This window comes from Physeter macrocephalus, chromosome 6 (assembly GCF_002837175.3).
Source record: "Physeter macrocephalus isolate SW-GA chromosome 6, ASM283717v5, whole genome shotgun sequence".
Taxonomy (NCBI): domain Eukaryota; kingdom Metazoa; phylum Chordata; class Mammalia; order Artiodactyla; family Physeteridae; genus Physeter; species Physeter macrocephalus.
Window position 1 is genome coordinate 52,909,353 of NC_041219.1, and position 24,872 is coordinate 52,934,224.

The 24,872-nt window shown below is 45.9% G+C and overlaps 2 protein-coding genes and 1 pseudogene across 9 annotated transcripts in view; 1 reads left to right on the plus strand and 2 right to left on the minus strand.

Annotated features, from left to right (window-relative positions):
• The window catches only part of BID (BH3 interacting domain death agonist), a 52,807-nt gene extending 33,006 nt beyond the window's left edge, over window positions 1-19,801 (plus strand). For 2 of the 6 annotated variants that reach the window (XM_055085396.1, XM_028490822.2), the window contains exon 7: window positions 9,624-19,801. In XM_055085396.1, coding sequence (XP_054941371.1) covers window positions 9,624-9,887 — 264 coding nt within the window. In that variant the 3' untranslated portion in view covers window positions 9,888-19,801. The remainder of the gene's footprint in view (window positions 1-9,623) is intronic. The other 4 variants (XM_028490826.2, XM_028490823.2, XM_055085397.1 and 1 more) reach the window with 3 other exon arrangements.
• On the minus strand, window positions 550-2,233 carry LOC102987165 (cytochrome b-c1 complex subunit 10-like; annotated as a pseudogene).
• Window positions 6,091-24,872, minus strand: part of BCL2L13 (BCL2 like 13) — a 24,922-nt gene continuing 6,140 nt past the window's right edge. For all 3 annotated transcript variants that reach the window (XM_028490835.2, XM_028490834.2, XM_028490831.2), the window contains 2 exons: window positions 19,862-20,005; window positions 6,091-8,223 (listed from right to left, as the gene is read on the minus strand). In XM_028490835.2, the coding sequence (XP_028346636.1) occupies window positions 7,477-8,223; window positions 19,862-19,975 (861 nt within the window). In that variant the 5' untranslated portion in view covers window positions 19,976-20,005 and the 3' untranslated portion in view covers window positions 6,091-7,476. The remainder of the gene's footprint in view (window positions 8,224-19,861; window positions 20,006-24,872) is intronic.

The window sequence follows — 24,872 nt, forward strand, 5'->3', positions numbered from 1 at the left end:
GCAGAAGAAAAAGAACACACTTAATGTTTCTTTGTTTTTTAAAAAAACCCACTTGGGACTTTCCTGGCAGTCCAGTGGTTAAGACTCCGTGCTTCCACTGCAGGGGGTGCAGGTTTGATCCCTGGTCAGAGAACTAAGATCCTACATACCGTGCAGCGCAGCAAAAAAAAAACAAAAAAAAAAACAACAACAACAAAAAAAAACCACACCCTTGGTGGAGGTGGTGTCACCGCAGGCAGTGCCGAGTGTGGGGGACCAGGGAGTGGAGAGGGAGCGCGTGGGCCTCTTACAAGTGAGAAACTCCCCTCAAGACAGGGACACCTTCATAGTAAGGAAGTGCAGTCTGTCTGTCTTTTTTTTTTTTTGGTTTCACAGAGAGGTTTAATGCCGTGTGTGTTCACACACCAAAGCTATTTCCACCAACACAGGAAATCTAACTCTCACCGTGTATTTCCTCGAGGTCCATCCCAAGAGCCTGGGCCATTCCAGATGCAGATGGAAGAAGGCAGCACCACCAGATACCGGAGGGGTCCAAGGGGATGGGTTTAATTAATCGTCCTTCTTGAACTTGCCGTTGATGTAGGGCACCGGGTCCAGAATCAGTCAGTGGCCCATACCAGCCCGACGGCTCCCACGGCGCCCCGCAGGCCCACTGTGGGTGACCGGTTTCTGGCCAGCTGGCAGCAGCAAGGGCCCATGAACCTGCTCAGCATCGTGGCTCTGTCCCGGCTCAGGGTGACCCCGGCCCCGCTGGCTCAGGCACACTCAGTCTTCCTGTTTAAAAACCAAGCAGCACAAGAGGTTCTGGACTTAAAACGTTTAACAGGAAAATCAGACTTCAAAATGTGTTTTGACTTTTTCACCATGATTTCCTTTTACTTGAGTCAGGAACCACAGGCAGTTAAAAGACGTGGAGGTGATTTCAAGGCCTATGTCAACCAGTTTCCAAAATCATGTAACTAAATGCACCCTTTTCTCTTTCCAAGAAGTCAAGGTTTTGATAAAAATTGTAAGCTACTGGAGAAGCTACTGCATCCGTCCTGTGGGGAATGTCTGTGAAGACTCTTACACTTTCATCTTCCAGCCATGCCCCCAGCTCATCTGCACCTATGAAGCTGCTTATGGAGAGAACAGGTGTCTAGGCATACAAGATGAAAGAACAGTTAGACTTAAGAATTCAGCAGTTGTGGTGGCTCTCCCTTTTCTAGACACACAGTCAGTACACAGTAATAACAGGGACTTCCCTGGTGGTCCAGTGGTTAAGAATCTGCCTTCCAGTGCAGGGGACGCAGGTTCGATCCCTGGTCGGGGAACTAAGATCCCACATGCCGCGGGGCAACTAAGACCCGATGCAGCCCAAAATAAAATTTAAACAAAAAACTATAGTCCAATAAAATTTGAAAAAACAAAAGAATACAATAACAAAACGCAATCACTTAGCACCAGAGTAAACCAGAGCACTTACTGTTAGAAGCAACACAGCCCGGTCTGTTCCCAGCGCTAAGCGTTTCCTAGGATTGGTCTGCGTCCAAGTGCGATGGTGGGTAGGGTTCAGATCTCACATCACCAGTTAACAGAAACGCTCTTGTTACTGTGACCATGATGCTCTGGGGAAGGACATGAACACGAGTAATTAAGTACTGATAAATACGTTGTTACCGAAACCACTTCCCTGTTCCCTGAGTTTAAACTTACCAGAAAAGAAAAATGACTCCATGGTTCAGCATCGAACACAGCACCCCTGGGCTGGGTCTCAGGCTGACACCTGCAGAATGCTGCTAGTCCTAAAAGCAAGTAGGCGTGGCTGCACCTCTGGAAACAATCTTCCAGATTTAAAGGGTTCATGTCACCGTGGAAACAGGGTGAATCACACACGAACACAGACACAGGGATCAGTCAGTACAATGTGTCTCAGCAGGGAGACACTTTCTTCCAGGCCCAGGAGCAATTTGAACTCAAGTAGTCAACGCTATAAACTAATGGAAGAGAAAGGAGCTCTAAAGCACCAAATAATCCCAGACTATCTCTTACAATACTTTAAATTTTTCAGGGACCTCCCTGGCGGTCCAGTGGTTAAGAGTCCGCGCTTCCACTGCAGGGGCCACGGGTTTGATCCCTGGTTGGGGAACTAAGATCCCACGTGCCATGTGGTGCAGTAAATATGTAAATAAATAATTTGTCACAGCATCTTTACCTGCCACTGTTTTGCTTACATTAATACAGTAAGCCACCGTTTTTGTTTTTTTTTTTTTTTTTTTTTTTTTTTTTTTGGGGTTTGCGGGCAACAATCTTCCAGATTTAAAGGGTTCATGTCACCGTGGAAACAGGGTGAATCACACACGAACACAGACACAGGGATCAGTCAGTACAATGTGTCTCAGCAGGGAGACACTTTCTTCCAGGCCCAGGAGCAATTTGAACTCAAGTAGTCAACGCTATAAACTAATGGAAGAGAAAGGAGCTCTAAAGCACCAAATAATCCCAGACTATCTCTTACAATACTTTAAATTTTTCAGGGACCTCCCTGGCGGTCCAGTGGTTAAGAGTCCGCGCTTCCACTGCAGGGGCCACGGGTTTGATCCCTGGTTGGGGAACTAAGATCCCACGTGCCATGTGGTGCAGTAAATATGTAAATAAATAATTTGTCACAGCATCTTTACCTGCCACTGTTTTGCTTACATTAATACAGTAAGCCACCGTTTTAATGCAGTTTATACAAGTTTTGGTGTCAGTTTTCCCAGACCAAGTCAGATATACTTCCTTGGTCATAAAGCAAGATAACCCGCTCTTCTCCCCAAGCCAGCGTCACACAGAGATTCCAGCCTTGAGCACATCCTGGCCACCGGGACTCGGGTACATCCTGGAAATTGGTGCATTTTACATCACAACCCTCGTGGACAGAATTGAGATGTTTTTAATTAAGAGAACGTTTCATCCTGCTTTTTAATTACCTGAATTAAGTGATGGTTAAGAGAACAACAGAGGCTCGGCGTCGCCGAAAGCCCCGAGGCCCGTCTGGTGGACTCAGACTGGCTCCTCAGGAGCCAGCACTGGCTGCTGGGCTGCTTCTTGGGGTCGCAGCCCCGGAGCCGCTTTTATCCCCCAGCAAGTTCACCAGCTGTGCGAGCGGGCCTTTGGGGGTTGCTAGCGTGTTTTCAGAACCTGCGGTCAAACCACACAGGTACGTCTTCAGATGACAAGGCTGATGGTCTGGAAGCAGTCCTCCCGAGTCGAGGCAGGGGTTACTGTGTGAACAGAAAGACGAGTCGTCAGTGTCTTCCAGGCTCCCGTTATTACACCCTCTGGTGTCTGCTCCCAGCGCTGCCTGCGACAGCACCGTTCACAGGGTTGCGCTTTGCCGCTGTCCCCCAGCAAGCACAGGAGGCCAATGATGAAGGGGAGCGGAGCCGGCAAAACCCACAAACCAGCTGTGCGGGAGAGCAGGGGGCCTCACACAGGAAGAGGGTGTTACCACGGTGACCGTTTCACCACAGGACTTCGGAGGGATGATAGCATCAGAATCCATAGCACACAGACCTCAGCCAAGGAACAAGTGAGGTAGAGGCACTTTGAACCCGAAGAAGGAAATGAACAACTGTGACAGCGAGAAAAACACAGGTCTAGAAAAATAATAAATTGTCTTTTCCTTCAGTGCTGACCAAGAACCAAGCCGCTTAGTACTGTTCTTTCGCCAGAAATCGTCGTCCAGACTCAATGGGGAGGGGCCCACCTTCTGGCTCTCCCCGGGGAAGGAGGCCGACACTTGCTCTAAATAGCTCGCGGGAGGGTGCGGCGCGGCCACGAGGGGCGGCGGGACTGGCGGCCCTGCGGACGCCTGGGGAACAGCCCCCGGGGCTGCAGCAGCGCTTGCGGTGTAGACACGGGCTGGTTTGGATTCCTGGACGGTGGAATAATTGCCTTGTGCAAAGAAAGGGGAGACGCGGATCAACACTTCAGCAACTGACTTCCCGATTAGGTCGCGCTCCCAGCGTCAGCTCCCAGGACGTGCCTGTGTCCGAGTGGGCGCCCCCTGCACCCCGGGGGGCACAGACGGGCACCTGTCCCCACACCACCCGAGGAAGCCAAGGAGACACTAGTCCAGTGGGGCGGGTCTGGAACCGCCAGGCGCCAGGTCCATGTTGGGAGAGGCCCCTGGTGCGGTGAGCAGCCGGGACAGACTGACGAAACCTTGGCTCCCGCACGCCGTCCCACGGAGCTGGCTCAGCACCTGCCCAACCGCGGCCTCCCCGGGGCACGGGCTGCCCCACACGGGACAGGGTACCTGCCAGTACCTCTGCAGGTTACAAGGATGGGAGACGCCGGGGAAGCCTTAGACCTGAGTCAGAAACTCTGTCACCTGCCGCACAGATGCCAGACGCCTTTGGGACAGTAGTGACCCCAAGGGGGTGCGAAGGGGAAGCGTGACGAGGGAGGCCCTCCGACAGCCCCTGGCGTGTTGTGACCGCTCAGCCCCTCTGCTGAGACGATAATGACCACCCTTGTTTAGGGAAAGGAAAAGAGACGCTCCCTGAACTCAAGCCCAGCTCACAGCCGACCCTTGCGGGGAGTGGAGAACAGGGGGGCTCCACCGAGGGCAGATCCTGGTCCTCTGGGGAAGAGGACACATTCTCCTGGCATCAGGTGTGTTGCTGAGACTTGACATGAGATACTGCCTGCATGGAACTGGTCCAGAGGCTAGAAGCTGTTTCTACAAAGTGATCAGACAGCCCCTCTGGATGAAATGACCACGTCAAATTCTTGGTAAGGAAAGTTTGTGTAAACAGACATAAGTAATTAAGAGAAGAGGGGAAAAAATCTGACCTACAATACCTTTCATTTCTATAAAACATCTCTTAAAATAATTTAAAAATTCTACGGGTATGACATTTGTCCTCATGTCAAGCCTTCAGGGAAAAGGCAAGGAACAGGCACAGCTTTTACATTAGCAGGAATCAGCAAGAGACTGAGGAAATGAATTTCTATGGGAAATGAACTGGGGCTGCGGTTCCTGTCCCCCCAGGACACACCAGGCGAGCGGAGGATAAGCCTCTGGGAAGCAGATGGCCAGCAGATGTGGCTTTTCCACCTAGAAGCTTTCTGGGGGCAGTGCTGATGCCCCAGCGTAAGGCACACTGGGACTGACTGCTTTCTGAGGCCCCGGAGTTGTCACCACTTTACTACAGAGAACATAAACTAGCATTCTTTCATCCTGGTATTTTTCTCAAGAAACCTTCAGTGGCTCTTGCCCAGTGATCAGAAATCATTACATTCAATACAGCAGTTCAGAGTTCTGCAGGACCTACCAACGCAACAGTTCAAACAAGGGTGACAGAAGGGCGAGAGTCTGAGTTCCACACCTGCGCCCCACGATCATCCTCCCTCTACCTTAGACTCAGATGTTCCAGTCCCACCAAAAAGAGGGTGGGCAGCTGAGAAACAGTTTTTAACGTCACAGCAAAACATGGGAGCCGCTACCACCACAGTCCTTACTAGGCGCTCCCTCCTGTCCACGACCAGAGGGGACGCTGAGGTCCTATCACTCGGGAACCCCGTGCTTGAAGGCCACGCTGTCTGGGTCACTGCTGAGTAAAGCGCGGCCCCGCCTTACCCCTCCGCCGTGGAGAACGCAGACCTCAGCCTCCGCAGCGCAGGCCTCCCGCCAGCCGCTCAGAAACGCACCGGCTCCTGTTAGTGCTTCAGTGCGTTCCGCCAATGGCTCGAGGATCCAGAGTTTAAATGTAAACACTGGAAAGAGAATATTCTATCATAAAAGGGAAGAGAATGAAGACAACTCAGCAGTTCGCTCTTCCCCTACGAAGCACCAGTGCTGCAGTCGGAACACGCGGAGGAAAACCCCACTTCCCTCACCTCTGGCTCCTCAATGAAGGACACCAAGACCCTGACCAACATCCCTCCCCAACAAGACACAAAAACTCAGAACGCAAGATACTCTGCCTGGTAAAGGTGCACAGACACACACACACATGCATTCCAGACCTTTCTGACCAACTTCTAAACCGTATCACTTTAGGAAGAATATTTAATTAAAAAAATAAATTTAAAAAAATAAAGCACAGTTAAAACATCAAGTTTTGGTGATCAGGATAGGTAAAGTAATTTTATTACAAATTTCAGGATTTAAAAAGTAACCTGTTACATTTACTAGGATAAATCTGAGATGACCTGTCTCAAGCACGTGTGTCCCATCAGTGACACTGACCTCAGGCATGAAGAGACGCGGTCCCCCCGTGAGGGATGCGGTCAGCGGACGAGGCTACGCTGAGTCTCCACGGGCACATGCCGACCGTGATCATTACGGTCTGTCACCCTGGCATTTGGGCCGTGACGAGCTCAGTGTAAGCCTCCGTTATGGAACTCTGAAAGCCAAGCTAGAACCTCAAGGGCAGCCCCTTTCCTGCTTTTTATTTCAAGGATATTTAGGAGACTTTGTGTACTGAATGAGAGTTAGGATTCCCTGGTCTGTAAGCCCACGTGTGGAAACGCTTATCACCTGGCAGGAGACCGCAGAGGAGCGGCCTGACTGGGAAGGCGGCTGCGGCCAGAACCTGGGGATCGCGCTAGTCCAGGTCACGGTCAGCGATGCCCAGCGAGAGAGACGCTGCCGGCCGGCGAGTCCCCGTCGGCTCAAGGGTGGCCGGACAAGAGGGCTGAAAGCAACCTCAATAGGCCAAGCCACCCTCCAGCTTCCGAACGCGGAGACAAACTTGCCCCGCGGTCACGGGCAGGGGCCCCAGGTCTCTTCCGTCTTGTAAGTTTAAAGACTAAAGGCAGCATCTTTACAAGGGGAACCGCGGGAAGCATCGGGCGAGCCCTCTCCACGGGGCCTCGGGGCACCCTGGGGCGAGGCGGGCAGGGCAGTACCTGAGAGGCGGCTGAGACCCGGCAGCGCACCTGGGCTGCGGGACGGAGGGCGGGAAGCACAGAGGAGCTGAGAGACCCCAGGCAGGAGCGCGCCAGCAGCCGAGGGGCCCACAGCCACGCCCTCCTGCCTGGGGTCTGCCCCCCAGCCCCCCACGGGGACCCTCTCGCTCTGAGACTGTGGCTCTCACGGGACAACGTTATCCCCGGGGGACGTTTGGCAACACGGGGAGACACGTGGGGTGGGGCTGTCACCACTGGGGAAGGCGCCACGGGGCTGGTGGGCGGGGGCTGCACACCCTACAGTGCACAGGCGCCCAGGCCCAAGAGCTACCCAGGGGCCGTGGATGCCAGGCGGGGGGGCACTTTACACACAAGACCCTGAACCTAGCAGGCGCCCAGGCCCGGGACCTCCAATCAGACCACCGTGCGCAGCCTCCAGCTCAAGCCCTAACACGTGGGTCGGCCCCCTGCCCTGCGGACCCAAGTCCTCCTGACCCCGGAGTGTCCAAGGGATGTCCAGCCAGCTCCTGGCAGCTCCAGTCCAGTCGACACAACTAAAACCTTACCCCTTTTTGTCTTCCCTCTCCAAAAAATCTACTTCCTTCTCAGAGCCAGTGCCACCCCAACTGCCACCGCCAGGATGGCAACGGCGGCTGCCCCTCCGAAGAGCAGGAGGGACCTGCCCTTGGGCAGCGGGCCAGCTTTCTCGGGGCCGCCCGGGGAGGGCCCTGCCCCCAGCGCCCCCCGCCCGCGGGCCGCCTGCTCTCCGCCCGGCGGGGCTGCTGGGGGCTCCACCGGGGGCTCTAGGGGCGGGACCCCCTCCTGCTCCAGTTCAGCAGCTTCGGACACGGCCGCTCCCGCCTCTTCTTCAGCAAGTTCCACGAACAGAGATGTCGTGGGACTGGCTGTCTGGCCGGCCGACCCCTCGGGGCCAGGCTCCCCGGCCGCCATCAGGGCAGGGGCCACCGCGGCCACCGCCTCTGCGCCCTCGGGAATCTCCTCCTTCTCCACGTGCACGATGTCAGAGTTGGAGGAGTTGTTCTCACTCTTCTCTCCAGCCCCGTTGCTGTCCAAGCTCTTGACTTCTTCGGGGTCCACCGTGACCTGCTGCCACGACTCGGGACCCAGGGACACCGGTGGGCTCTCGGTGCGCCAGCTCTGGCTGCTGGACAGTGACACGGGGAAGCCCTCGGCCTGCCAGGACGCCGTCGCGGTCGTCGGAGACTCCGGCGGGCTGGCGAGCGTGGAGCCGCCGCTGGGCAGGATGTAGATGTCGTTGCTGTCCTCCGCAGCGCCCGCGGGCCGCTCCTCGTCCTCCGGCTCCAGGGTAAAGACAGCGCCCTAGGAGATGAGGAGGGCGGTCAGTGCAAAGAAGGCGGAACAGATCTAAAATAAATGTAAATCTGGAGGCAGCCCCTTTCCTAAACTGAACTTCCAGGGATAAATGCATCGTTTAAACCTACAGTTTTGGGACTGAACGTGTTTGCTTGTAGACCAACACAGAGGAAGAATTTTTAACAAGACGGTCCTCTGACCAGTTTCTTCAAAGCTGAAAAAGCAAAAAGCTGATTTATATTCTATTCAATTTATACACATTTAATGCAATAAATAATGCAACACAGCAGAGAAAAAGGCAGGTAGCTTGTGCCCTAGGGATCTATCGCTCGGCCGGGCTGGTGCCGTCAGGAGCCCAGACAGGGAAGGACACGTTTTGCTGGCAGCTGGGGAGGTGCGGGAGCCTGGAGGGGGGACGTGTGAAGAGCGGGGAAGAGCCACGACCCAGCAGAGGCCCAGAAATGTCAGCCGGGGGCAGGAGGCAGCCTGCCGTGACCAGGGAGGTGCCGGCAGCAGACGCCACGGCCCTGACTCAACGGCCAGGGAACGGTCATCGGCCACTCGGTCATGGATGAAGCTGCCCCGACGATGGGGAAGGTGCGGGGGTGCAGGCCTCCCGCCCTCCTGGCAGCGGGAGCCACACAGCAGCAACACGGCCACCGGGGCTCCAGGCTCCCTGCGGGGGCCGTGTCAGCTCCGGTCACAAGGAAGAGCACGACTCACTTTTGGTTCTTGACAAATTCACCATCTAGACGTGAAGACCGACACAGGAGGCACACATTTCACCGCGACACCGGCAGCCCCAAGGCAGGGGACGCACGGGGACCAGGAGGCTAGCGGCGGAGACAGACGGGAAGTCACCCAGAGTCTGGACGACACCCGCAGATGTTACGGAGTCTGCAGAGCATATGCAAGCAAACTAATTCCTACTTTATTTTGTGATTAAGGCCGCCATTTATATGAAGTAGAATAGTTCTGTTCTGTAATCAAGACTAGAAACTTTCCGTTCACACTCGAGTTATTTGGAGATACAGAGCAGAACCCCTTGTGTCCCCTACCCGTAGAATCACATCTGCAGCCCCTCGACGGCCTGCTCCTCCAAGGGAGGGCCTGAGAGTCAGAGAGACCCACGTGCTCACCAGTAGGAACTGCCACCAAGGGCTAAAAACAGAACCTCTAACAGCAAGAACTGATTTAAAAAGCAAAAGCAAAACAAAGGAACCATAACAAAACAGGTAAAAATTTTAATCCTCAGAAAGGAGACCTTTGCTACTTTTTATTTAGGGCTCGGGGCCAAAACAAGTGAAATGGAAATTTCACAAGTTGCATTGTGAAGAAATGAGGGAAAAGTTAACAAACTGAAACAGAATTTAACGTAAAACTACTGTTCTCTTTGTTTTTAACAGCTCCAAGCTGAGAGTCAGGTACATTCTCCGTCCCGTATCTGGAAGACTTCTTCACCCAACCAAGATACCGGATCAACACGGTTGTCAAGCAACAACTCTGAGGGACAATATGGCCCCAAAGCCAGTCAGACTTCGTTGCCTTCTTCCTTGCTGTCATGGACTCTCTACCTTACAACTGATTTCTGTATTTGGGACGTGATTATTTTAATGATGACTCACCAAAAATTTTGTGCTTTTATGTATGAAGTTTTAAAGAAAGAATAGATGACCATTGAGACTTTCACTCCTGGTCATCTGAAGCAAAAATATAAAAACAGAGGCCTCTCCCTTGACAATTACTGTCATTAATGAAGACCAGGCTTTCAATAAAAGGTAAAGCACTGTTTGGGGTAATACTTTACCTAAAACTTAGCACGTTAGGGGACTAACATCTACAACTCGCCTTAGATCCAGTCCAATAAGTTAAATAATTTTTAGCATAAAATACGTATATTGCTGGAAACAGCTATCTCTTTAGCCCCACTGATACAAAAAACAGAAAGGAGTAACTTCAAGGGCTCAAAAATATAAAACGAATTGGGACCAACTAGAGTTTAAATATGCATGAAGGGGCAACTCCCTGGCGGTCCGGTGGTTGGGACTCCACACTCTCACTGCCCATCCTCGGTTGGGGAACTAGATCCTGCAAGCTGCATGGCGTGGCCAATAAGTAAATAAATATGTACAAAGAATCAGAAAACTATGTTTTGTTTAAACAGATGAAGCCCAGAGAGATCAGGTAACTTGCCCAAGGTCCCTCAGCGGCTGTGAGAACTGGACTGTCAGTGTCCTTTTGAAGACTTTACTGAAATTAATTCATTTCACTTTCACAGATAAGGAAACTAAAGCAACTGAGATGGGTAAGTAATTGGCCTGAAGTCCAAAGCTGGGACTGGATCTAACCAGGCCGCTTACCTGCAGGGCCCACGCTTCCGTCAACTGTGCTCCCCTAACGCTCGAGCCCAAGGCTCCCCCCAACCCCAGACTTCCACACTGGTGCTTTTCTTGAGTTTACAGCAAGAAGCAAATGTTAAAGGTTATTCTTGGTGTTTTAGTCAAGCAAATACACAAAGATATGTTCATGAAACCCTTCAAAGAAAAAGGGAAGTAGAGAAGAAACTGAAATACGGAGGTAAAGGGACTCTTATAGAATAAACGTAAGATAAAATGTAAGTGTAACCTTGGTTTTAGTGGTAGGAACGAAGTAAAAACAGCTTGGAGATCGCTCAAAGAACCATTTCAAAGTGTGCAGCAGTGCTTCACCACGTCTGTATTAACCACATTTGCTTCGAGTTCTGTTTTGGTTCACACCAGTTACAAATTATTCTGCCACTTCAAGTAGTGTTTCACACGCAGGGTCACAGCTGCCAATGAACTTAACTGTTCCAGCTGAGGACGCCGGGGCTGACTTCCAAGACCCCACTCCCTGGTAACTCAGAGACCCACGCCCCTCGGCGTGTACCAGCCAACCCGTATCACTACGATCTCTCTCTCAAGTATTCACTGGAAAAGACAAACACAGATACCTTGCTTCTCTACATTCAGTCAAACAGGGTACTAACGACCAAATGCCTCTTAGATCGCTATTAACCTAAAATAAGAAAAGAGAGGGAATTCCCTGGTGGTCCAGTGGTTAAGACTCCACACTTTCACCACCAAGGACCCGGGTTCGATCCCTGGTCGGGGAACGAAGACCCACAAGCCGTGCGGCACAGCCAAAAATATAAAAATAAAACAAAAACAACAAAAAACCCCAAAAAATATACGTGAGAGAGACTCAGAGAAGTAACTTTCCACCTAATGTGATGACCAAGACCACAAAGAATACATTTTAGACACAATGCAGTACACACGCACACTCACACATAAAACAAACAGATCTCATGAAACACTAAATCAAACCCTTACTACACTGAAACTACTTCAGTTTGCAAAACCCACTTAACTGATTTTAGATCACAAACTATGTGTCACCTCCCACACTTTGTTCTAACCAGTTCTGACCTAAAAGTTCCCAAGAGACAGTCTTCAAACGTCCTTGATTCAAACAAGCAAACAAACAAACATAAACTTTTTGAGGTTTGCAGTTCTTAAAGTAGAAATGAGAAGCTGCAAGTCGGAAAAAATAGACAAAAATTAATTTTATTCTATTTAGTATTATTACAGATGACATTTCCCCCAGTAATCTTTCATGTAGTCTAAATGTTTCACAGTAAGTATTTAGGTTAGCACATGCCGCAGGAGAAAACCCAGGAGAAGCCGGCCCCGCGGTGGCCCCTTGTGGGCTCGCAGGCCTGGCAGCCGGGGGGTGGGCTGTCCCGGCTCACACCCGGCCGTGCCTGACTGCTGCCCGGCAAAGACAGTCACCACCTAAACTCGAAGGAAACTTTAATCAGACTGAGAAGTGGAAAAACACACACTCTTAGGGACACATCTGAAAAGCTGGTATTTGTAAAAATGTAATGTTTTCACAGAACACTTTTTCACACCATCACTTTTGTGAGCTACAGAAGCTGCTCTTCCATACTGTAATTGATGAAACTGAGGCTCAGCAAAGTTAAATGAATTCCCCCCAAAACTCAGGGCTAATATTTGGCAGAGCTGGGGCCACAAACAAATTGTGATTCCGATCTCAACTCCCACAGTCTGGCCGGGGAAAAAATAAGGTAGAAGGCAAGCAAACAAGCGTGCGTGCGCCCCCCCCAGCCGCTACCCTGCAGTTCCAGTACCAACAGTAGCAGACAGTCACTCTCCACTTCTCTCTGGAAAGCTGGCCGCCAGCGGACATGTGCTTCTGACTGCGCCCCAACGACCCCGGCCTCCTCCTGTCCTCCGACCCCCGTAACACAGCCACCTCACAGCACAGAACGTGCCACCCCGCCCTGCCCTGAGCCCAAGGAGGGCCTATTTTACTCAACTTCTGGGTAGCAGCACCTAGCGGAGGGGGCACAACATCCACAATCAGTTAAGGGTTACTGGGTAGAAAACTGACACTGTAACTGAGGAGCGCTGGGGGCTCCGTGTGCACAAAACTGAGAAGCAAAACCTTCCGAGGGCCTTGCAGGTTCCCCGTGGAAGGTCTTGGTCGTCTCCACTCCGCCCTGAAGTGGGTCAAAAAGCTGAACGACCAGAAATCTCAAAGACTGTAAGAGAAGAGAGGTGATGCCACAGGGCAAACCGCTGCCCCGAGGCTGGAGACGGAAGGGCGGGGCTGGGGGTCACCCGGGGACCAGTCCCAGGGAGGCCCTGCAATTCTGAGATTCACCTCTACCCCACTGCTCCCTGCTCCTGGGCGAGGGGGAAAATGAGCCCTGATCTTCCTGACAAGCTGTGCCCTCAGGGGGAACCAGTTAACCACAGCCTAACTGCCCGAGAGGAAAGGAAATACTCGCAGGCAGCCCACTCCAACCTTCCAGTCCTGCCCCGTGTAAAGGAGGAGAGAGACACAGAAACTCTGGCAAATTCACAGGGGACACAGGCTCACCCACAGAGCCTAGTCACAGAACTCCAACGCACCTGCCACACACCTCGCCACCACGTCACTGAGGCCTATTTACCTTTTACCCAGGACATCATGTCTGGCTATCCAGAAAAAAATGACAAGGCAAACCAAAGGGAGAAGAAAAACAAGCACACATTTGAAAAGATGGAGCAAGTATCAGAACCAGACATGGTAGGGAGGCTGGAACTATCGATCAGGAATTTAACACGACTGTGATTAATTTGCTAAGGGCTCTAATGGATAAAGTAGACAGCACACAAGAACAGATGGGCAATGTCAGCAGAGATGGAAATCCTAAGAACCAAAAAAAAAAAATGCTAGAGATTTAAAAACAACACTGAAACAGAAATGAAGAATGCCCCCCCCCCCTTTTTTTGGCCATGCCAAGCAGCGTGCAGGACCTGAATTCCCCAACCAGGGATTGAACCCAGGCCCTGGCAGTGAAAGCGCCGGTCCTAACCACTGGACCACCAGGGAATTCCCATGAAGAATGCCTTTGATGGGCTTATTATTAGATTCCACACTGCAGAGGAAAGAACCTCTTAGCTTGAGGATGTCTCGATAGAAACATCCCAAACTGAAAGGCAAAGACAACAAAGACAGGGGAAAGAAAACAACAGGACATCCAAGGACTGTGGGACAACTACGCAAGGTGTAACACACACACCTGGAACACGGAAGGTGAAGAGAGAAAGGAACAGGAGAAAAATATCTGTAACTATAAGGACTAAGAAAGTCCCCAAGTCAACGTCAGACAGCAAACCACAGATTCAGGAAGCTCTGAGAACACCAAGTACAGTAAGTATCCAAAGAATTACACCTAAGCATGTCATTCTCAAATTACAGAAAATCAGAGATAAAGAAAAAAATTCTGTGACAAGTCAGAGGAAAAAATATCTTACCTAGAGAGGAACAAAGATAAGAATTACATCTAGCTTCTCATCAGAAACCAAGCAAGCAAGAAGAGAGTGGAGGGAAACACTTAAAGTGTTGAGAGAAAAAACCTACTGACCTAGAATTCTGTTCCTGAGAAGTTATCCTTCAAAAATGAAGGAGAGGGTGTGGAGAACAGGGAACCCTCCCCTGCACTGTTGGTGGGAATGTAAAGTGATACAACCACTATGGAGAACAGTACGGAGGTTCCTTAAATACTAAAAATAGAACTACCATACAACCCAGCAATCCCTCTACTGGGCATATACCCTGAGAAAACCATAATTCAAAAAGAGTCATGTACCACAATGTTCATTGCAGCACTATTTACAACAGCCAGGACATGAAAGCAACCTAACTGTCTATCGACAGGTGAATGGATAAAGATGTGGCACATATATACAATGGAATATTACTCAGCCATAAAAGAAATGAAATTGAGTTATCTGCAAAGAGGTGGATGGACGTAGAGTCTGTCATACAGAGTGAAGTAAGTCAGAAAGAGAAAAACAAATACCACATGCTAACACATATATATGGAATGTAAACAAACGGTACTGATGAACCTAGGAGCAGGGCAGGAATAAAGACGCAGACACAGAGAACGGACTTGACGGGGAAGGGTAAGCTGCGACGAAGTGAGAGAGTGGCATGGACATATATACACTACCAAACGTAAAACAGCTAGCGGGAAACAGCCGCGTAGCACAGGGAGATCAGCTCGGTGCTTTGTGACCACCTACAGGGGTGGGATAGGGAGGGTGGGAGGGAGACACAAGAGGGAGGGGATATGGGGATATATGTATGCATACAGCAGATTCACTTTGTTGTACAGCAGCAACTAACACAGCATTGTAAAGCAATTATACTCCAATAAAGATATAAAAAAAGAAAAATAAAAATTAAGGCAAGAATGTATTAAGTTGTACAAGTAAGAATATACAAAAAACCACTGAATTATATACTTCATATGGGTAAACTGTGTGGTTGTGAATTATATCTCAATAAAGTAAACTATTCACACACACACACACACAAAAAGGAGAAATAAAGCTTTTCTCAGACAAGCAAAAATTGAAGGAATTGCTAGTAGACATGCCTTGTAAGAAACGTTAAAAGAAGTTCTTTAGAGAAGGATAATGATATAAGTCAGAAATGCAGATCTACAAAGAGAAAGGGAGGCCACTGAGGAAGAAGTAGGTGAAGGGAGAATAAAAACTTTTATTTTTCTTATTCTTAATTGATCTGCCAGATAACAGCTGCTCAAAGTAATAATAGCAACAATGTATTCGATTATGTGTGCTTATACAAGTGACATGAATGACAGCAATGATACAAGGGATACTCGTTACAAGGCACTCACTCACTCACAGTGCTCGTGAAGCAGTACAGTGTTACCTGAAAGTGGACTTGGATTAGTTGTAAATGTATATTGCAAACTGTAGGGCAACCACTTAAAGAGGTAAAAAGAGAAATGTAATGGACATGCCAAGAAAGGAGAGAAAATGGAAACGTATAACATCCTCAATTAAAACCACAAAAGGCAGAAAAAGAGTGGGGGATAAAAACAGGAACAAAGAATAAGGGCAACGAGTAGAAAACAATGACAAATATGACAGATAGTCATCTAATTACATCAATAATTACTTTGGGGCTTCCCTGGTGGCACAGTGGTTGGGAGTCCGCCTGCCAATGCAGGGGACGCAGGTTTAAGCCCTGGTCTGGAAGGATCCCACATGCTGTGGAGCAGCTAAGCCTGGGCACCACAGCTGCTGAGCCTGTGCTCTGGAGACCGCAGGCCACAACTACTGAGCCCGTGTGCCACGACTGCTAGGGCGCGCGCACCTAGAGCCCGTGCTCTGCAACAAAGAGAGGCCACTGCAGTGAGAGGCCCATGCACTGCAGCGAAGAGTAGACCCCGCTCGCCACAACCAGAGAAAGCCCACGTGCAGCCAAAAATAAAAATAAAATAATTAAAAAACAAATACAATTAAAAATAATAATAATAATAATTACTTTGAACATCAATAGTCTAAACACACCAACTACAAGAAAGACATAGTCAGACTGGATGAAAAAATAAGATCCGACTGTCTGCTGTGTCTAAGAAACTCGCTTCACGTAAAGACGCAGACATGTTAAGAGTAACCTGACCATGCAGACACTCATCAGAGGCAAGTGGGAGCAGCTGCCAGCAGGGCCCTCTTTAGTTGTTGCCCACGGCTGCCAGGCAGTTTACATTGCTTTTTCGTCATAGGGGAGTTTCAACTGCAGAAATGGTACATCCCACCATCAGACAAAGAGAAGGAAAAGATGACAAGAGAACCGTTCAAACCATTTAAGTACCAAAACCTAAAAGGTGCAGCTTTCATGAGTGGTAAGATCAGAGGAATGTTCACAGAAGACGTGCTCATCTGTGTTTCTCCTGTGCCACTGAGGGTCAGGACAGGGACTAAGGACCCTGGAAACAACCCACTGCTACCTGGAACAACTTGACAAGGACCTTGGCTGTGCACGTGAGCTTGATATCATCCTTAATTCTGAGAAGGCTTTCTGTATTTTGGATGGGTTTCTTTTGGGAGGGGAAACATTCAAGAAAAGTGTCCCTAAAGCAAGTGAGCAAGCTGATGTGGTACAGGAGCCACGTCATGAGTGCTTCAATGTCCCCGTGGACCAAGTGTCCACTCATCCTGTGTACGGAATTCAGAGGAAACAAAGCTGATATGCTGATGAAAGAAAATATCCTCAGCTTGGTGACTGATTATCTTGTATAATAAGAGAACATTTCAGGGACTTCCCTGGTGGCGCAGTGGTTAAGAATCTGCCTGCCAATGCAGGGGCCACGGGTTCGAGCCCTGCTCCGGGAAGATCCCACATGCTGCAGAGCAGCTAAGCCCGTGCGCCACAACTACTGAGCCTGCGAGCCACAACTACTGAACCCGCAAGCCACAACTATCGAAACCTGCGTGCCTAGAGCCCGTGCTCCACAACAAGAGAAGCTACCACAATAAGAAGTATGTGCACCACAATGAAGAGTAGCCCCTGCTCGCCACAACTAGAGAAAGCCCACACGCAGCAACGAAGACCCAACACAGCGAAAAAGAAAAATAAAATAAAAAAGGAACTACAGACCCACACATTGCATAGACTTAAAGACAGGATATTTTTGAGACATTTGGAAATTTGAATGCTAACAGGATATCTGATGATATGAAGATTATTTTTAATTTTTTTGTGATGTGACAATGGTTTTGTGATTTAAAATAAAAAAAGAACCTTTATTTTTCAGAGATACATAGTGAAATCTTTACAGATAAAATTATAGGATGTCTGGATTTCGCTTCAAAATACTACTGTATTAAGAGGGGAGGTGATTAGGATGTGAATAAAGCATAACTGGCAGTAAATTAATGATTGCCAGGACTAAGTGATGGGGGTTCATTACACTCTCGTGTCTGTTTTCATATATATACAATATTCTCCAAAAGAAAACTTTTTAAAAAAGTAAGTAGTATAAGAGAATTAAAAAAATTAAAATCCACTGTACCTTCCTCCAAAAAAAGAAAATATGAATAGCTCTATGCCAACAAATCTGAAAATTTAGGGATAATATTCTAGAAAGATTATCAAAAGTTGACAAGAAAAAAAACAGAAACCTTCCCTCAAAGAAAATACCAGATGGTTTTGAAGGAATGTTATAGGAAGCAAGGCACAGATGATCTGAGTCTCATACAAACTGTTCCAGAGTACAGAAAAGGAGGAACCATTCTTTCCAACTCTAAATTCTTTTATGAAGCCAGCACACCCTTAAAACTGAAACCAAACAAGAAAAAGTACAGGTCATCCTCACTCATCGGGACAGATACAACTAAATGGTAGAACGATTAAAGGAAATTTAACTCACATTAACATCAGGAAAGACAAGGATGGATTCTAATACCAATTCTGTTAATATGGTGCTGATTAGTGCAATACATTTTTTAAAAAAGATAGACTCATCAAGGAAAAAAAATTGACATTATTCACACATGGTGTGATTTTCTATGTAGAAAACCCAAAGAAGCCCAGGGATAATCAGAATAATAAGACAGTTGGACAAATCTGCTGGATATAAAGTCAATGTGGAAAAGCCAACTTGACAAAGGAGCCATAGTTATGCACGACGTTAACACTAGGGGAAACGGGGTGAAGGGCATGTGGGGATGCTTTATCTTTGTAACCTTCTTGTAAATCTATAATTATTCCTAAATAATCTTATTTTAATAAATAATTTTTAAAATTAATAAGTCTGACAATATTAAGCGTTGGGGAGGAGGTACAACAACAAAAATTCTCGTATTTAAAAAGAAAAACTCTTATATGCTGCTGACAGAGGGCAAGCTGGAAACCACTGTGGAAAACACTTTGGCATGATCTTGTAAATTAGAACATGTCTATACTCTTGGAACCAGAAATTCTACTCCCAAGTATATATACCCAGAGAAACTCCTGCACATATGGATGAGACTCTTTCCAACAGCAAAAAGGGAGAAATGTTTACTGGCAAGCCTGTAGATAAATAAACTACAGATAAATTGTGATATATTTACACATGGAAACCAAACGCCCATCAACATATCAACTTGGATCATGTGTTCTCAAAGGGGATGAAGTAGAGGGTTAAAACTGGTCTGGGGAGATGTGAGCAATCTTAGATATTACGAAGGCCTGTGGCCCTCCAAAAGGCCCCAGCATAAAAAGACTTATATCTGTGCTTTTAAAATTTCACGTGGGGAGGAGGGAGATGATAAGGATAAAAATGTCTAAAAAGGAATCCTAGGAGGTGATAATGGAAAAAAAAGTTGAGAAACAATGACCTAGGTGAATCTTAAGAATATACAACACTGAATGAAAACAGCAAGTTACAGAAGAATACATATGATACTATTTACCTAAAGTTTCAAACATACAAAATAATATACTGTCTAGGGATATATACATATTAAAACTATAATTCAGAATAGAAATTGCCCTTGTGAAGTAGGTAGGAACACGTGGATATCTAGGAGGGGTATATAAGGAGACTCAAAAGTGTTGGCTGTGTTCTTTCCTCGACTGGGAGAGTAAATACATAGGTGTTCATTTATTATTCCTCACCTCTAAAGTCTAAGTATATAAAAGTTATTATATACTTATTATATATTTTTCTCAGTATATGTTATTATATACTTTTATATACTAAGTTATATAGAAGTTATTTATATACTTTTTGCTAGTATGAAATGTTTCATAATTATAACCACTTAAAAATACCACACATGGGGACTTCCCTGGTGGCACAGCGGTGAAGACTCCGCGCTCCCAATGCAGGAGGCCCAGGTTTGATCGCTAGTCAGGGAACTAGATCCCACATGCATGCTGCAACTAAGAGTTCACATGCCACAACTAAGGAGCCCGCATGCCGCAACTAAGGAACTGGCAAGCTGCAACTAAGGAGCCCACCTGCTGCAACTAAGACCCAGCGCAACCTAATAAATAAATAAATAAATATTTAAAAGAAAAAAACACATATGAATTTAGGAGTAAAATCTTCATTTAACTTAAACTGCATGAATAGTCTTTCCATTGATCACCATCCAATCACAATATTAAATAACACTGAACAATAAATAATGTTAATGATATTTAACCTATGCTTTTAAAAACAACCATGAGGGGCTTAATTTTTTTTTCTTTTAAGACGATTTAAAACAAAACAAAACAAAACCAACTTGAAAGCGCATACCCAGCCACCTTGCTGAATGATGTACTCGGCAGCATGGTCCTCCAGGAAAGTCACACCAAACTGCAGCAATGCACTCAAAGGTTCTTGACCACGTCTTGTCAACTCCAAAAGCATTTGCCGTAGCAAAATCAGAGGAACCAAAACCTTTAAGGCAAAGATGAGAGCGTAAAAAACAAACTGAAATTCTTACAGTTCATTTTATATGTTCAACTACTAGAAAATACACTCCAGTGCATCATTATGGAACTCCATTTTTATTATAATAAAGGAAATAAAATTGTGACCCCTACTAGAATTTTTGAGAATAACGCATGTATGTTTTATACCACAGGGTGATAGAAATATTATTATATGAAAACAACCGGGCCTGTGTGTGTGTGTGCGCGCGCGCGTGTGCGTGTGTAACAATATATGTATAGGGAATTCACTGAAGCATTATTTATAATAGCAAAAGACCGGAAACAACCCAACAGACCAAATTTTGGTCATCCAGTAAAATATCAAGTAGTTGTTAAAAAGAATAAGATTGTCCACTGCCCAATTACCAAGATTTACTTTCAGTGAAAAAAGATAAAGGAGAGTATGTACAATAATGGTACCATTATTATTAACATTATTGTTAACAGAACAAAACATCTACACACACGTCTGTATAACCCTATAGTACTCTTGAAAAATACCTAAGAAACTGGTGATAGTGGTAGCCTAAAAAGAGGAAAACTAGGTAAGTGGTGACAAGGGTGGGAAAGTATTTTCAAGCGTATGTCTTCTGTACTTTGTGCATTTTGTACCATGTGCTTTTATTCTATTTGAAAACAAGAACTTTCAAAATTATGAGCTATCTTATACAAGTCATCAAAAACCAGAGGTGTTATTATCACTCCTAATAACCTTATGGCTCAATATTTTAAAATCATAAAAATTTATTTCGGAGACTAACTAGAGTCCCTTTCCTTCCAAAAAAAACCCCCTGCATACTGAAAAGAACTAAGTACTTTCAGTTAACTATCTGCATGCAATCTCTTCTGTCTAAAACATCAAGAGGTCTCCATACAACTGGGAAGGACTGTGAAAGGAAATGAAACCAATTCCACTGTCCTGTCACTGACCCGCCAAGGTCATAGCTGAGGGATTACAACACATTTCTGCAGAAGAGGGCAAATGGAAAAGACGATGAGTTTATATCCTTACTAATATTCTTTGGGTTTTTTTTAAAAGTAAAAGCAGCCCTGAAGAAATCTCTATCAAAGTCTGAAAGAAAAATGCAAAAAACACACATCTTCACTTTTTTATATTCTAAAAGAACTCCAGCCCAAAATGCAGTAAAAAACCCCTTCTTAGCACCAATGGAGGGGTATAGGGCTATAAAGAAGACTGTGTTAGGCTTTTTCTACAATCAGAAACCTGTATCACTTTTGAAAAGAGACATGAACACGGCTGTTCATCGAGCCTAGTATGCTGTCTCAGCTGGAGCAGGAGAGGAGCTTGTGAACCAGCCCTGCAGACTCACATCACACCAGCTCCAAAGGCCTGGGATGTTCCATACCTCAAAACATTCTCATTTCCCATAATAATCTACGAACATGCATATTTTAAAGTTATTCATGTTTAAGCTCTATTACCTCTTTAAAAACTGAGTTGCAAATATTTCATACTTCCTATATAAAAATAATACTCTTATTTGTTCCAAATTTACCTCTTTCATGTATCAAATGTAGTTGCCCCCATTTTACTATGTAATAATCTAGAGATAAATCTGTAATCCTCTTTCACTACTGTCTTTAGTCCTTAACCATATTCCCTCTCATTCGCTATACTTTTTACGCTGAAATCTACTAATTTTTTAGTCCGTTCTTCACATAGCAATTCCTCCACTGCTTTTATCATTTAAGTTATCCTTTCCTGGATCTTCTCTATCCCAATTACATCTCTCTTGAAAGGCAGTGAGTGCAGAAACTTCCTTTTACAAGACTAACATCTTCTATTTGGTTGACAACACTCTTGGTTATACATGTCCTGTCTGCTTCACCTATGTGACACACTATCTTCAAGGACCCACTACACTTTATAATTTAGATTGTCTTTATGTACTCATACCCACTTGCCCTCTAATTGCTATGATCACACACAAAGCTTCATGAGTATTTCTACAACTGACCTCCATCAATTCCGCATTTTATATCATGTGTACACCTGATATTTTTTGTACTTCACCTCCCACAGTATTAAAAAGATGTTAAAATAAAACTGGATCCCCAAGTATCCATTCCTAAAAGGTCCCACTATTTCTATCTCTAGCACTAAAAAGCAACCAAGCAGTCTTACATTTTGAATTCTTTTCTGTAAGTCATTTCCTTACTGGATAACAGTAATCGCACAACTCATGTAAGTTATTTGTTTGTTCAACAACTTCTGCAGTAGATGCTACTAAGGTGCTTCTGACCATCAGAAAAGGTTATCTCCACTCTCTGTCTCCCCATATACACCACGTGGTGTCTTCCTCCAATAGGTTATATGCACTTAGCTAACAGTGTTATCCTTCTACTAAAGAACATATGAGCTTGCCTGGTGCAGAAATGACGTATACCAATTTATAGCTCCATGAATCCCTTCCAGGAAAATACTGTGATGATAATTACATTTTGGTCCATGAATCTACTCTTTAACCCTTCTATGTCTCAGCAATTCTAGTAAATGTCACACCCCACAAATTTTATCTAAACCTAATCCATTGATTAGGTTTGAATGCCTGTGAAATATCTGTTTCAAAATAAAATTTAAGAGACAACCAGACACTATGTGTCACTCAGTGTGATGCCACAGGAAATAGAGAACACCACCACTGACACGGTCTTGCCACAAAGATTAAACCTGAATATGATCAGGTGTCTAGAGCAACCTACCAATGGAAAGGAGATACAGTCGGCCCTTGAACAGCATGGGTCTGAATTGGAGGAACCATGGATACTGAGGGCTAACTGTAAGAGATACACTGAGTTTTCCCAACAGTAAATACTACAGTACTACCCCATCCGCAGTTTGGTGAATCCACAGATGCAGAACTGCACGTATGGGGGGACTGAGGACAGGAGGGCCAACTTTAAGTTATATGAAGATTTGCGGCTGGAGGGAGGGTCGGTGCCCCTAACCCCCGCATTGTTGAAGGGTCAGTTGTGCGTGTTAGCTGGCATCTCAGTGATGCAGTCAATAAAATCCAGAAGGTAGAAAAATTAACAGAACAAATAATCTGTAAGTAATTAGAGAAAAAAAAAAAAAAAACCCAAGAGGAAGAGTAAGTCTGCAAATTAAGAGACTGAGGTCACATATTATGTGATCACATGTATATGAAATGCCCGGAACAAACAAATTCATAGAGACAGAGTCAAGCCATACGGCCAGGGGCTGGAAGGAATAGGAAATGGGGAGTGACCACTCTAAGGTATGGGGTTTCTTTCGGGGAAGATAAAAATGTTCTGGAATTAGACAGCGGAGATGGCTGCACAACTCTGTGATTGTACTAAAAAACATTAAACTGTATATTTCAGAAGGGTAAGTTTTATGGTATATGAATTACATTTCAAAAAAATTTTTAAAGACGAGACATAGCAACCAAATACAATGCATGAACCTTGTCTGAATCTCTATTCAAACAAATCAGCTTAGGAAAATACCTTTGTGAAACAACTGGGAAAATTTGAATACTGAATAGACTATGTGCTGATATTAGAATGACTCTTAATATCTGAGGTGTAATCATGGTATTCTCAGTTGTTAAAAAAGGGATATAATTATCCTTGGAAATACATACTAATGTATTTATAAGGTGTGCTTCAAGGTAATCTAGGGGTAGAGTGTGGGGAACAGATGAAACAAGACCAGACACACACTGAGAGCCGCCGAGGCTGAGTGACGGACACGGGTTTGTTACATTATTCGCTCTGCTTTGTGCACGCCTGACATTTTAATAATGAAAGATTTTAAAAGACGAGTGATGTGATATACCAGTAAAACTTAACCAAGGCAAATAGTTCACTCCTCTTTGCTACCATGTCTCTAAAGTCTATTTATTACATGTGAGCACTGTGCCCTAACACTCTAGCCTTTCCCTTTGATGGCCATTCTCCTCTTTTTCTATAAGCAGGTAAGTTCATAGGAAAACCAATTCCCATGAGGAAAAATAAAAGAAAATTAAAGAATAACCTACAAATCCTGAGATAACTACTATGGATTATTTAATGTTTGGCACACATTCCAATTATTATTCTTGGCATATACATACTATACAACCTACATTTATACATGTACTTCAAAAAAAATCATTCTATTAATAAGGGTTTGTGACAGCTTTATTCCTCCACTTCTTTTGATCTATTTAAAGAGCATTATACCAAGATGCTTTTAAAATCCCTATACAGATGAACTGACATTCAGTTTGGAAACTTGGCATGCTTTGTGGACATTTTTTTCATTTGAGTCTTACGTACCTACCAGATAGCCATATTCATATAATGATGCTATATCAGAATTTTGCAAACATTCATGCAAAATATGGGCTAACTGCTTAAATTAGCCAATCTGATTTTGACTGGGGTGGAAAGAGGCGTTTCAGTTTCCTATCGTAAGAAGCCAGGTTCTTTTTAGCCCTAAAGGACTTAGGAGAGTAATACAGGATTCATCAGAGCAAGTATTATTCTTATTGGCATGCTTCATTTACATGAGGTATTCAAGCCACAACCTTGGCAAGAGGGACTAAAATGAAGCAGGGAATGGGAGAAAAGGGTGGGTGAAGAGGGAGAGTGAAGACTGGGGTTTACTCCAATTTTTTAGGATAAGCATAGGATGGGGAAGGGGGGGACGGCAGGGAGACATAGGAGAGTTGATTGTGACAGTCCTAGATAAGGGTGACAAGAAAAGAACATAAAATAGGGGGAGAGGGCTATACTAATAAATATATCATAGCCAAGCTCTTTTTATTTTTTTATTTTTTTGCGGTACGCGGGCCTCTCACTGT